At 39.0% G+C, this 12711-nt stretch overlaps 1 protein-coding gene, 1 non-coding gene and 1 pseudogene across 2 annotated transcripts in view; 2 read left to right on the top strand and 1 right to left on the bottom strand.

Moving 5' to 3' along the window:
• The window catches only part of GNPTAB (N-acetylglucosamine-1-phosphate transferase subunits alpha and beta), an 84513-nt gene that overhangs the window by 31365 nt on the left and 40437 nt on the right, over window positions 1-12711 (top strand). The window contains exons 2-5 of the mRNA XM_054445767.2: window positions 707-792; window positions 7384-7503; window positions 8848-8889; window positions 11250-11455. Of these exons, the coding sequence (XP_054301742.1) occupies window positions 707-792; window positions 7384-7503; window positions 8848-8889; window positions 11250-11455 (454 nt within the window). The remainder of the gene's footprint in view (window positions 1-706; window positions 793-7383; window positions 7504-8847; window positions 8890-11249; window positions 11456-12711) is intronic.
• Window positions 941-1053, top strand: LOC129011007 (U6 spliceosomal RNA; annotated as a pseudogene).
• Window positions 7529-7629, bottom strand: LOC129011090 (small nucleolar RNA U13). The gene has a single exon (XR_008493215.1). It is a non-coding gene; the product is annotated as a small nucleolar RNA U13 (small nucleolar RNA).

The following is a 12711-nucleotide window of genomic DNA, read 5'->3' as shown; positions in this document are numbered from 1 at the left end:
TATTTTAATAGAGACGGGGTTTCACCGTGTTGCCCAGGCTGGTCTCGAACTCCTGAGCTCAGGGAATCCACCCTCCTCAGCCTCCCAAAGTGCTAGGATTACAGGCGTGAGCCACCATGCCCGGCCTGTCCGTTCTGTTTCTGCTTGTGTTTGTAAATGCTCTGAGAAGAGTCTTTCCTAAACTTTAGATGGATTCTGTAACTGCCTTAAAATCCTTCAGTGCTTCCAAGGCACAGAAGTCACGTCACGCTTAGGGCCCAGCTTTCTTTCCTAGACCCATTTCTCAACAGTTATCTACCTGTCCTCTGGACAAAGCCAGCCACACAGTTGCCCTGAAACAATTTGCCCTTTCTGCTTCTCAGCCTATAAGCATGCTCTTCCAACTGGCTGGCCCTGTCCTTTTTTCCCTACCTGGTGAACTCATTCTTCAAGACCCGTTTCAAATATCACATCCTTTTAAACCTCTTTGATTCCGCTACCCCATTCCAAGCATGGTGAGACAGTAAGTCTTTTAGTTTGTCCTTGTCAGGAACTGTAGCTTATTCACCTGGATCTAACATGATGTATGTGGTAGGCAGTAAGTGAATACATGAATTTTGATTGTTTTACCCATTTCTCTAGCAATTCTAATGAAATTAAAATGAAATGAAAGTTATATACTCTTAGTCTTTGATGCGAAGGAAACGTTTCTTTTTCTTTGTTCTAGGTGGTTCTGGAATGGAGCCGAGATCAATACCATGTTTTGTTTGATTCCTATAGAGACAATATTGCTGGAAAGTCCTTTCAGAATCGGTAAGATCTATTTTGGAGAAATATATTATTTGGACCTAAATCGTAAGTCATGAAATAGCCATCCTGTAAATATGACAGTTTAAGGGGTCTTTCTGAGTTATAGATATGGTTTAACTTACTCAGGAGTATGCCCATCTGATGTGTTCACTTTAGCAGCACATATACTAAAAAAAAGAAAAAAAAATTGGAACAATACAGAGAAGATTAGTGTGGCCCCTGTGCAAGGGTGACACACCAATTCATGAAGTATTCCATAAGATATTCTTTTAAAATAAGGAAAAAATATGTCCATCTGAAGAAAAGTGTGTTCACCACATTTTGTGGGTAAAAAATCTGATTCACAGAGAGTAATCCCACCTTGTAGTTTATTGGGTACCTTAAATTGCATGATTGCATTTTCTGTCTCCCCAGGTCTGTGAGGTAAAGGGAATTTCATCCCCCTATAGGATGAGGAAACCAGGTGGCTACTACACAGCCGGTTTCTGAGCCCTGGCCAGAATTCTGTTGACAGTGTCCTGTGAACTGGGACCACTCCCCAGTAACCACTGGGGCTGAACCCCACTCCATTGGTCACTCTTGCTTCTTATCTGTGAGGGAGGAGCAAACAGCCTCATACCTCATAGTGTGGGTCTTTTTCTTGGAAGGCCAAGCTTCTTAGTGCCGCCACTCTGGAATGTAGTCTTCACCATTTCTTGTCTTTGGGGATTTTTTTTTTCCTCTTCACGAGACAGGCCTCAGAATGGAAACAATTTTTTTCAACACCCTCCTTCCCTTTTTGCAGATAAAATGAATCACACAAGTCCTTTCTGGTTTTTGTTTCTGTCTTCTCACTATTTTTTTGGTTTGTTTTAGAAAATGTAGTCATTTCATTATAAAAGGTGCTTATTTATTTTATTTTATTTTATTTTTATTTTTATTTTTTTTGGAGACGGAGTTGCACTCTTGCCCAGGCTGGAGTGCAGTGGCACAATTTTGGCTCACTGCAACCTCCGCCTCCTGGATTCAAGCGATTCTCCTGCCTCAGACTCCCGAGTAGCTGGGATTACAGGCATGCGCCACCACGCACGGCTAATTTTTGTATTTTTAGTAGAGACGGAGTTTTGCCATGTTGGCCAGGCTGGTCTCAAACTCCTGACCTCAGGTGATCCACCCGCCTCGGCCTCCCAAAGTGCTGAGGGTTACAGGCATGAACCACCGCTCTCGGCCTATTGTCATTTTAAAATGAATTAAATATTTTAAAAATGTTTCAGTTTTATTTTCAAATACGGAAAATATGGATAATTATAACCTTATAAACTAAAGCACTTTGGGGTCCATAATAATTTTTTAATTTTAAGGGACCAAACAGTAAAAGTTTGAGGACCATTCCTTAATATAGCAGTTCTGAAACTTTAGCTTGCAGTGGAGGGCTTAAGAAAATAACAGTTACTTCCTAGCCCAGAGTTTCTGCATCTATAGGTCTCAGAGGGGTTCTGAGAATTTGCACTTCTACCAAACTTCCTGGTGATACCAAAGTTGCTGGTCTGGTGCCCCCACTATGAAAACTACTGCATTAAAGGATTTTTAATGAAATATAATTTTCACTTTAACAAGTTAATTTCCCTAAGGAAAATTCTAAATTGATTAACTTTTTAAAATCAGATATTTATTGATTTTTGCCTTATGCTGTGCCACGTGCAGATGGTGTACAGACGCATAGATCCCTGCCCCGAAAGAGCTTCAAACCTCAAACCTTTTTAAAAATTTTAAAATTAATTTTAAAAATTAATTAATTACTTATTTTTAGAGATGAGGTCTTACTGTGTTGCCCAGGCTGGTCTTAAACTCCTAGACTCAAGCAATCCTCCCATCTTGACCTCCCAAAGTGCTGAGATTAAAGGGATGAGTCACCATGCCCAGCTGCTTTCAACTTTTAGAAGGAAAACTAGCTTATTAGAAATTGCAGATTTTGAGGTTAGCAGTTTTAATCAAACACTCTTGTTCTCTTTCTAAAGAAGTTTAGAAGGTTGTACTAAAATATAGTTTGATTTTTATGTAGGCATATATTCAAAATTTCCTCATTTTGATGATGACAAATGGATCATATATAACATTTCACATGGTCTAATATATTTTAAGATATATATATAACATTGATATATTTTCATTATTTTGCTAGTTTCTGTACAAATTTTTTATTTTAAAAATTTGTTTGTTTTAATAGAGATGGGGTCTTGCTGTATAGCCCAGGCTGGTCTCGAACTCCTGACTTCAAGTGATCCTCTTACCTCAGCTTCCCAAAGTGTTAAGATTACAGGTGTGAGCCACCATGCCTGGCCAGTATAAATCTTTTTAAGGTTGTTCACTCTGAATGAAAAAAATCCCATTCCATATGTCAGTAAAAGTGAATATGTAAACTATCCACTGCTACTAATTGTGAGGCATTAAGTCAATCTGAGGCTCAATTTTGTCATCTGTAAAATGTGGATATTAGATTAGATTAAGATTACAATCTCTTCCAACTCTTTGGTTCTAAAATACTATTTAAGGCCAGTTGCGGTGGCTCACGCCTGTAATCCTAGCACTTTGGGAGGCCAAGGCGGGCACATCACATGAGGTCAGGAGTTCAAGACCAGCCTGGCCAACATAGTAAAACCCAGTCTCTACCAAAAATACAAAAATTAGCCAGGGCGGTGGTGGGTGCCTATAATCCCAGCTACTTGGGAGGCTGAGGCAGGGAGAATTGGTTGAACCTGGGAGGCATAGGTTGCAGTGAGCTGAGATGGCACCACTGTACTCCAGCCTGGGCGACAGAGTGAGACTCTATCTCTAAATAAGTAAGTAAATAAATAAATAAGTAAGACAAAATACTATTTAAGTTCTCTGTTTTCTCACCTACTTTATAGAATGTAGAACCAAGGGACTGTTAAGTGACTTTAATATTCACTTAAACTAAACAGTGATTAAAATGAAAGTTGTGTCAGTGTCATCGCTGCTTTGGTTCTGAGTTATGAGTGACTTAGTCTTAGTTTTCAGCTCCAAGATAATGCATTCCTTCTCATCTGTGACCCAAGATAGTGGTCTAGTGGTTAGAATGAAAGATTCAGAGTGTGACCATGTCTAATAGGAAAACAACTGACTCATTGACTTCATGCAGATCACACAGTCTCCTTCCGTTTGTCAGTTTTTCCAAAGTTAAATTGATCATATAATACATGCAGTATGTTTTAATCAGCTAAATATATATGATATATTAAAAATATTTAGTAGCAGGAAATATTTAGTTACAGGAAAACTTAAGATGTAATTCTCCTCTCCTTTAACCTTTTCTTTTAAAAACACATCACTGAAGCAGTTTTTAAAAATTTATTTTTAGTCTGAGCATAAATCACCTGGGAGGCTGGGAATGAGATGACCTTGAATAATTTACATGTGGGCAGTGTGAGGCAGATGGATTTTTTTTTAAATGAGAAAGACTGATATAAAGGAATGAACTAATAGTTAGGCAACAAATATGTATTAAACCCCACCCATGTAGGAGGAACTATTCTAGGCCCTGGGCATATAGTGGTGAACAAAATAAACTCATTGGCCTTATATAGAATTGGCATTTTAGTGGGGAAAAAAAGCGAAGTATATAATCTACATATAGATCAGTGGTTTCCAAAGTGCAATTTCTAGACCAGCAACATCAGCATTAACTGAGAGCTTGTAAGAAAAGGAAATTCTACAAACACTAGAATTTATTTATTGATAAATTCAGAAAAATCCTAGATAGGGAAACCTTTGCAAATCATTACAGTAGGGAGAGAGAGCCTGAAGATGTAGGAAAGAGAGGAAATAATTAATGAAGCAGGGCACAGAATGCATCATACCATTTCTGCCCTGGAGATACTCCGTCTAGTGGAAGATAGGGCTGCATGGAAAATAGCACAGCACAGTACGATCAGGATTCCTTACAGTCCAAAGTAGTGTGGAAGCTGCATATTAAGCTATAGATTCTCTTTGTGAGAGGTGAGGGAAGGGAGGGAATTGAGGAAGGAGGAAGTGGTTAAGGGAAGCATGAGAGAAAGAATGTTCTAGGCAGAAGGAAAAGCATATTCAAAGGTACAAAGTCCTGCAAGTTTGTTTCGTCTTTGGACAAGGGTATACAATTGGTTCATCCGGAACACAAGGTGCAGATTATGAAGGACTTTGGACCTTATTCTGCAGGCAGTGGTGAAACTTGACAAGACAGTTGGTAAATACTCCGCTATCACATATGCCGGAGAATAAGGTGATTCCTTATTTTCCTGATGAAGCTCTGGAACTCTGTTATCTCTTTGACCTTTATCTTCAACTATTCTCTTCCATTTGCTCTCTCAGCTCTGCTCAGGGAACTCTGAGTCCTTGAACAGGCGAGATAGGTGCCTGCCTCAGGGCATTTGCATTTGGTGTTCCCTTTCTCTGGCACATTCTTCTCTCAGTTACCCACCTGGCTGGCTTCCTCACTTCCTTCATATCTTTGCTGAAATGTCACCTTCTTACTGAGGCCATCTCTGATCTCCCTATTTAAAACTGACCGCCCTCCCTCCCCATAGACACTCTTTCTATCCCCATTTGCTGCCTTACTTTCTCCACAACATTTAACATCATCTGACTTTATTTATTTGATTTACTTCCTGTCTTCTCCCTTCTGGAATGTAAGCTCCATGAAGGCACAGATTTGGGCTTTGTTTTATTTACTGCTGAAACCCTAGCACCTAGAACAGTACCTAGCACATACTAAGTGCTCAATAAAAATTATTCAGTGAATGGATAAACTCATCCAGTTATCTCCCCTACTTCTTGTAAGCTAAAGGTTGTTGTCATTTCTGTTTATTTTTTCCTTCCATAATTCAAAAGATTTATCTACCAAATGGCATTTATTTTCCCACGAGATAATATGGTAGCAACTGAAAGTCTAGGCTGTGCCTGGGCTGTGAGGAGGACAAAAGGAGGGTACGCTTTGGTCCTTGGCCTAAAAATAAAACTGCAAAACCCATACAGTTTCTTGGAAAGTACTAAACTTGAAATAGCACTATCTAAAGCAAATTTGCCCAACCTGCAGGCCGCGTGTGGCCAAGGACGGCTTTGAATGCGGCCCAACACAAATTTGTAAACTTTCTTAAAACATGATGAGATTTTTTTTTTTGCGTGGTTGTGGTTTTTTTTTTTTTTTTTTTTTTTTTAGCTCATCAACTGTCTTTAGTGTTAGTGTATTTTATGTGTGGCCCAAGACAATTCTTCTCCCACTGTGGCCCAGGGAAGCCAAAAGATTGGACACCGCTGATCTAAAGTAATATCAGTACCCAGATGTACACATGAACTCCTGTGTCATAAGTCAGAGTGGCATGCATCTGGGCAGGCCCCTGAAAGATGGGTAGGTTTTTGGTAGTGAGAGAAAAGAGAAGAGTGCTTTTGGCAGGGATAAAATCTGGGTAAAATCACTAAGGTGAGGCATAAACAACATACTCAAGAATTAACAGCCTGCCTGACTCTTTATTATGAGGATAAGATGATCAGGAAGAAATGGTGCAAGTTCAGGAAGGTCTTCTGTACTAGTGTCTCATATGTCAGCATATACTTACTGGGCACCTATGTGCCAGGCACTCTTCTCATTGCTCAGATACTTTAGAGAACAAAGCATGAAAGTTTTCTGCTTTCTTGGAGCTTACATTCTAGGAGAGGGCCACACATAATTAACGGAATAGGTTGCAAGTTAATTATTTAATATGTTACAAAAGTAGTAAGTGCTGTGAAAAAAAAAGGAAAAGCAGAGGTGAGGCTGGGAAGGGTGCGGGCTTGCGGGGGAGCAAGGCACAAGAAGCCTACAGCATTAAGTAGGGTTAGGTCTTCATTGTGGGTTTTGATAACTTTTTTTTGTAATTTGTTCTTTTTTTTTTTTTAGAGACAAAGCCTCGATCTGTCTCCCAGGCTGGAGTGCAGTGGTACGATCATAGCTCACCGTAGTCCCACCTCAGCCTTTTGAGTAGCTGGGACTACAGATGCACACCACCATATCCAGCTAATTTTAAAAATTTTTTATAGAGACAGGTTCTCACTATGTTGCCCAGGCTGGTCTCAAACTCCTAGGCTCAAGTGATCCTCCCACCTTGGCCTCCCAAAGTGCTGTGGTTATAGGCGTGAGCCACTGTGCAGAGCCTGTAGTTTTGTTCTTTAAACTTCTAATTTATTTTCTATGTTTGACTGCATTTTCATCCCAGCTCCCTTCTTTGCTAAATTATGAGAACAGGCAGTTTAATGTAAACTGAACTTCCAAGACTACTCTGCTTCACCCACGAACAATCTTTAAATCTTTAATATTAGCCTTCTTACAGAGTGGCTGTGTGGATCAAGTGATGCAAATTATCTAAGTGTCTGGCATGATACAACTCACAGAGAAGGTACTTAACAAATATTAGCCCCCCAGCTACAGTTTGAAAACATGCAGTTCTGTGATAATATGTCATGGTTGGATTACTTCTTCATAGATTTTTTTCATAATCTCTGGGTTTAAACCCTGTGATATTCTTATTACCAAATATATTGGAAAAATGCATTTAAGCTGGAGGATTTGTTGGTTTGCCCTAGGCTTTGTCTGCCCATGCCAATTGACGTTGTTTACACCTGGGTGAATGGCACAGATCTTGAACTACTGAAGGAACTACAGCAGGTCAGAGAACAGATGGAGGAGGAGCAGAAAGCAATGAGGTAAAACTGATTTTTTTTTTTTCCACATCAGATGGGTAATGTGGCGATGTAATAAGGTCTGAGAGTGGCACATCTCACATATGAGCGTGAAAACCCAGTCATCATGCTAATGAACTACAAAAGGATCTGGTAAAACTGATTTTTAAAAAACAAAACAGGCCAGGCATGGTGGCTCACACCTGTAATCCCAGAACTTTGGGAGGTTGAGGTGGGAGGATCACTTGAGGCCAGGAGTTCAAGACCAGCCTGGGCAACATAGTGAGACTTCATCTCTACAAAAAATAAAATGTTTGTTGGGTGTGATGGTGCACCCCTGCAGTCCCAGCTACTTGGGAGGCTGAGGCGGGAGAATCATTTGAGCTCAGGAGGTTGAGGCTGCAGTGAGCCGTGATTGTATCACTGCCCTCCAACTTGGGTGACAGAGCGAGACCCTGTCTCAAAAAAGAAAAAGAAAAAAAAAAACAAAACACATAGTCCTGTGAGTACAAGTAAGCATGCATTAGAGAAGGGTAAGTTGATTTTCACAGTGCCATCCAAACAAACTTGCCTCTCAGTTCATGCCATTACGAGATCTTGGCAGTCATCCATCTGGCCTGTGTTTCTTGGTGCCCAAGGAGAACTCAGCCACTTTTGCCAGATACTGGCCTTTGTTAGATGATGATTTTATGAATATGGTGCTCTAGTGACAGCTTGCTCTCCAAGGGACCTAAAGACAGAGGACCCCCTCCCCCAACCCCCTGGCTGCCTGCTCACTCATTTTGAGCCCCAGGTGTGGTATCTTCTTGAAATAAGTGTTTATTATGAAAAATATCTCCACAGTAAGACAGATTCTTCCCTTGAAAAATATAATAGGCCCACAGACTTGTTTCCATTTGAAAACGGCAGTAAAAAGTATATTCCCTTTATGCCTTTTAGGAATAAATTACAGACTATGGAATTAGAAACTTTGGTACTTTTTATTTAATATATGAGATTGGTCATTTTATTTACTTTATCTGGGACAGATACAGCAGACTTCTGGATAGCCATAAGAGGTAGGAACCTGGCTGATATAATTCCCCTTTGATTCGTTAGGAGTATTTCTTAGTACCTACTTGTTGACTTCTTTGTGAATGTCAAGAGTGCACCCCAGTGCAGGTCTTTGGCCACCTTATATTGGAGCAAATTCATTTTCTCTTTGTTAGAGGTTATATGACTTTCCCAGTGCATGAAAATGGCTGACAGCCTGGTACTATGTTTTACTAATAAAATATAAAAGTTTATGCTCTAAGCAAACTGTCTTGGTTACAGTGGGAGGTACACTAGCCCATATGTAAGTAATAAACTGTATTTGCTTTTTATTAGAGAAATCCTTGGGAAAAACACAACGGAACCAACTAAGAAGAGGTAAGCATTTTGATTTCCTCTTAAGAATAAAAATTGAAGGATTGAAGTGAAATTTCAGATTATCATTTGTTTTTGTTGGGTACACAGGATTTTGTATTTACTCTATTATCCATATAGTTTTTGACCCCAAATTAGGTACATCTATTAGATGGGAAATTTTGCAGTGCTGAGTGCACAGTTGACTGAGAACTCTGGTTATTTTGCTAACTAAAGCTTCACTGCATTGGGGAGGGTTAGAGTCCCAAGATTTCCTTGTCTTTAGTTCCCTCCCATTAATCTGTCTTGGTGCATTGTTCTCTTGGTCCACTTACACTCTAACTTCTACCCAGTATTTTCATTTATAAAATTTATGTCCATCATTTACTTATAGGTTCAATATATACATCCTTATCTTTAAAAGCTATGAAGCTGTATATTTTATGTTTAAGAACCTGGGAAGGAGATTTAGCCCAACAACAAGAACCAAATACACCTATCTTGACTTGAGTCATTCCTGACTCTGATAGGTCCTTAAAACAAGACTGTCTCACTGACAAGCAATCTCTGTTAATTGTCACCTCCCCACTTAGCCATCAGACTTTTAAAAACACTTATTGATAGAGAAGATCCTGAGAATTTCAAGATCCAGAAGTGCCTTCTTTTTTTTTTTTTTTTTTTTTGAGGCGGAGTTTCACTCTTGTTGCCCAGGCTGGAGTGCAATGGCACAATCTCGGCTCACCACAACCTCCGCCTCCCAGGTTCAAGCAATTCTCCTGTCTCAGCCTCCTGAGTAGCTAGGATTACAGGCATGCACCACCACGCCCGGCTAATTTTGTATTTTTAGTAGAGACGGGGTTTCTCCATGTTGGTCAGGCTGGTCTCGAACTCCTGACCTCAGGTAATCTGCCCGCCTCGGCCTCCCAAAGTACTGGGATTACAGGCATGAGCCACTGTGCCTGACCTCAGAAGTGCCTTCTAAGCTATCTTTTTATGTTAATTATATAGCTTTATTTATAAAGTATATTAACATTAATACTGTTTTTTAAATGGTTTTTAAATTATTTAAATAAAAGCAATGGTGCAACATGAAGAAAGATGGAGAGGAAAGTGAAAAGAAAAAACTCACAAAATTTTATAACTCTTATTTAACAACTGTTATTTTTATTCCCTTTTCATGCATATTTGAATAGTTGTAGTTTATAATCTGTGGGCAGTTTTGTATCCTTTTTAAACTTTATGTAATTATATGTATGTATCATGTTGATGCATTATCTTCATGCTTCATATCTTTCAGTTTTAATAGTCATATAATATTCCATAAAGTGACTACTGTAATTTACTAAATGTTGGGCATTTCTGTATTTCACTGTTGTCAATATTTCATGATACTTATATTTAGGTCTGTGGCATTTTCTGTGTGTGGGTTTGTTTTTTCTGTTTTGTTTCTCTTCCCTACTTGGACTGGACTAGATTCCTAAAAATAAAATTACTGAGGAAGAAGCTTATGTATGTTTTTATGGTTCTGAATAAGTATATATGTATACATATGTGTATTAGACAAGCATATGTGTATATATTACCAGCTTGCTTTCCCAAAAGAGTTGGTGTCGTTTGGAGTGACACCAGCAGTATTTAAGAGAAGGAGATTTACTGCATTTGTGCTAATATTGAGTCATCATTTTTTGAGGGGTGCTGATTTAGTAAAGGTGATAGCTCATTGTTTTCTTTTACATTTCTTTATTAAGGAAGTTGAACAATTTTTTATACTGTTTAACTGGTTGTAGGTCCTACTTTGTGAATTTTCTAGCCATATCCTTTGCCCATCCATTTGTTTATTCAGGTAATATGTTTATTGTAGATATTTCTTATAATCAGATAGAAGTATCTCATATAAATTTATTTTAGAACCATGTCACAGTTGCTTTTGTTTACATCAATGTAGTGTCATATCCAATGTATTTAGTTGTTTTCTAGCTGGAATTGGTAACTTGTATCTGGTAACATGACACTCTATTAACCAGAATCTGCCTCCTTCCTAATCTGCCCAATAACGGGCTTTATTGGAATTATGAATGATCTTTAAAAAAATGATAGTAATGAAGTGCTTAATTTCATGTGCATTTTGGAATTAGTAAATATTGGTGGGAATCTTATTAATGGGAGTTTGAAAGCTCTATCTTTGGAGTCGGATTTAACAATTTTATATCATATTTGCTAATTTAATTTTTGTATCCATGAGGTAAAAGTCTTCATTTGTTAAAATATTATGATTTTTTTATGGGCTATAAAAAAAATCTGAAAAATTTAGTAGTATGACAAGCTTCTCATTGTTGATTAAATTTCAAGAATGTAGTTGTAAGCATGTTGGTGTTTCTTTGCAGTGAGAAGCAGTTAGAGTGTTTGCTGACACACTGCATTAAGGTGCCAATGCTTGTCCTGGACCCAGCCCTGCCAGCCAACATCACCCTGAAGGACCTGCCATCTCTTTATCCTTCTTTTCATTCTGCCAGTGACATATTCAATGTTGCAAAACCAAAAAACCCTTCTACTAATGTTTCAGTTGTTGTTTTTGACAGTACTAAGGATGGTAAGATCTTTTTATGGATATTTTAAAATCATGTTATCATTGGATGTTTGAATAACAAAATTCTGAGTGGAATAGAAATGATTCATTCTTAAATGTCTGATAAACTTTTCTAAAAATGCACAAAGAGAAGCAAAAGAGCTGCCATTGTATTTTGGCCTTAACCTCAAAAAGGGATTGCTACATATATTTTACTCTGTGTAATACACATTCCTTTCTGTTCTGTGATGAGGACTTTCAATCTGATATCACAATTATCTTGTTCTCTTGGCTATGAATTATTCTAGAGGCAATTTTTCTACCATATAACTCCTCTACAAGGTAGCATTCTCCAGTTTGGACAGAATATACCTGGAGTATTCATTCTTTACATTCTGAGATATATGAACTGAATGTTTGTGTTTCCTCCAAAATTTGTATGTAGAAATCATAACCCCCAGCATGATGGATAAGTATTGGGAGGTGGAGCCTTTGATGGAATTAGTGCCCTTATAAAAGAGATCCCAGGCTGGGCATAGTGGCTCATGCCTGTAATCCCAGCAATTTTGGGAGACTAAGGAGGATTGCTTGAGCCTGAGGAGTTCAAGACCAGCCTGGGCAGCGTAGTAAGAACCTGTCTCTACCAAACAACAACAACAACAAAAAAAAACGCAGCTGGATGTGGTGGTATGTGCCTATAGTCGTAGCTACTTGGGAGGCTAAGGCAGGAGGATCGCTTGAGCCCAGGAATTCAAGGCTGAGGCAGTACTCCAGCCTGTACAGTAGAACGAGGCCTTGCCTCAAAATAATAAATAATAGCAAAAGAGACTCCAGAGAGCTCCCTCTGCTCTCCACCATGTGACGTTATGAGAAGATGCCATCTGCAACCTAGAAGAGCACCGTCACCAAAACCCAAGCATGCTGGCACTCTGATCTCAGACTTTGGCCACCAGAACTGTGAAAAACAAATTTCTGTTGCTTGTAAGACAACAGATGATTTGGGCAGATAATGGAATTAAAATGATAATTCCTGGCATAAAACTGCACCCACATCCTTAGTGATCCCATTCTCCCACTTGACCAGTGTACTGCTGAGCCCATAACCTGCATCTTCTGCTCTGGCCTCTTGTCTGTCTCTTTCCTCCTCTGCATGGATTGTCTCTATTTGGAAGGTCTGTGGTTTTTATGTGTAAAATGAAAACTGTCATGTTCCCTTTCCAACACCAAGTCTAGTTCTCTAGCTCCCATTCTGTCAGTGTCATACCTCCCAGCTTAAATCT

Source organism: Pongo pygmaeus, chromosome 10 (genome assembly GCF_028885625.2).
Source record: "Pongo pygmaeus isolate AG05252 chromosome 10, NHGRI_mPonPyg2-v2.0_pri, whole genome shotgun sequence".
NCBI classification, from domain to species: domain Eukaryota; kingdom Metazoa; phylum Chordata; class Mammalia; order Primates; family Hominidae; genus Pongo; species Pongo pygmaeus.
Note: the sequence above shows the minus strand (reverse complement) of the source record. Positions and strands in the feature narration are given on the sequence as shown.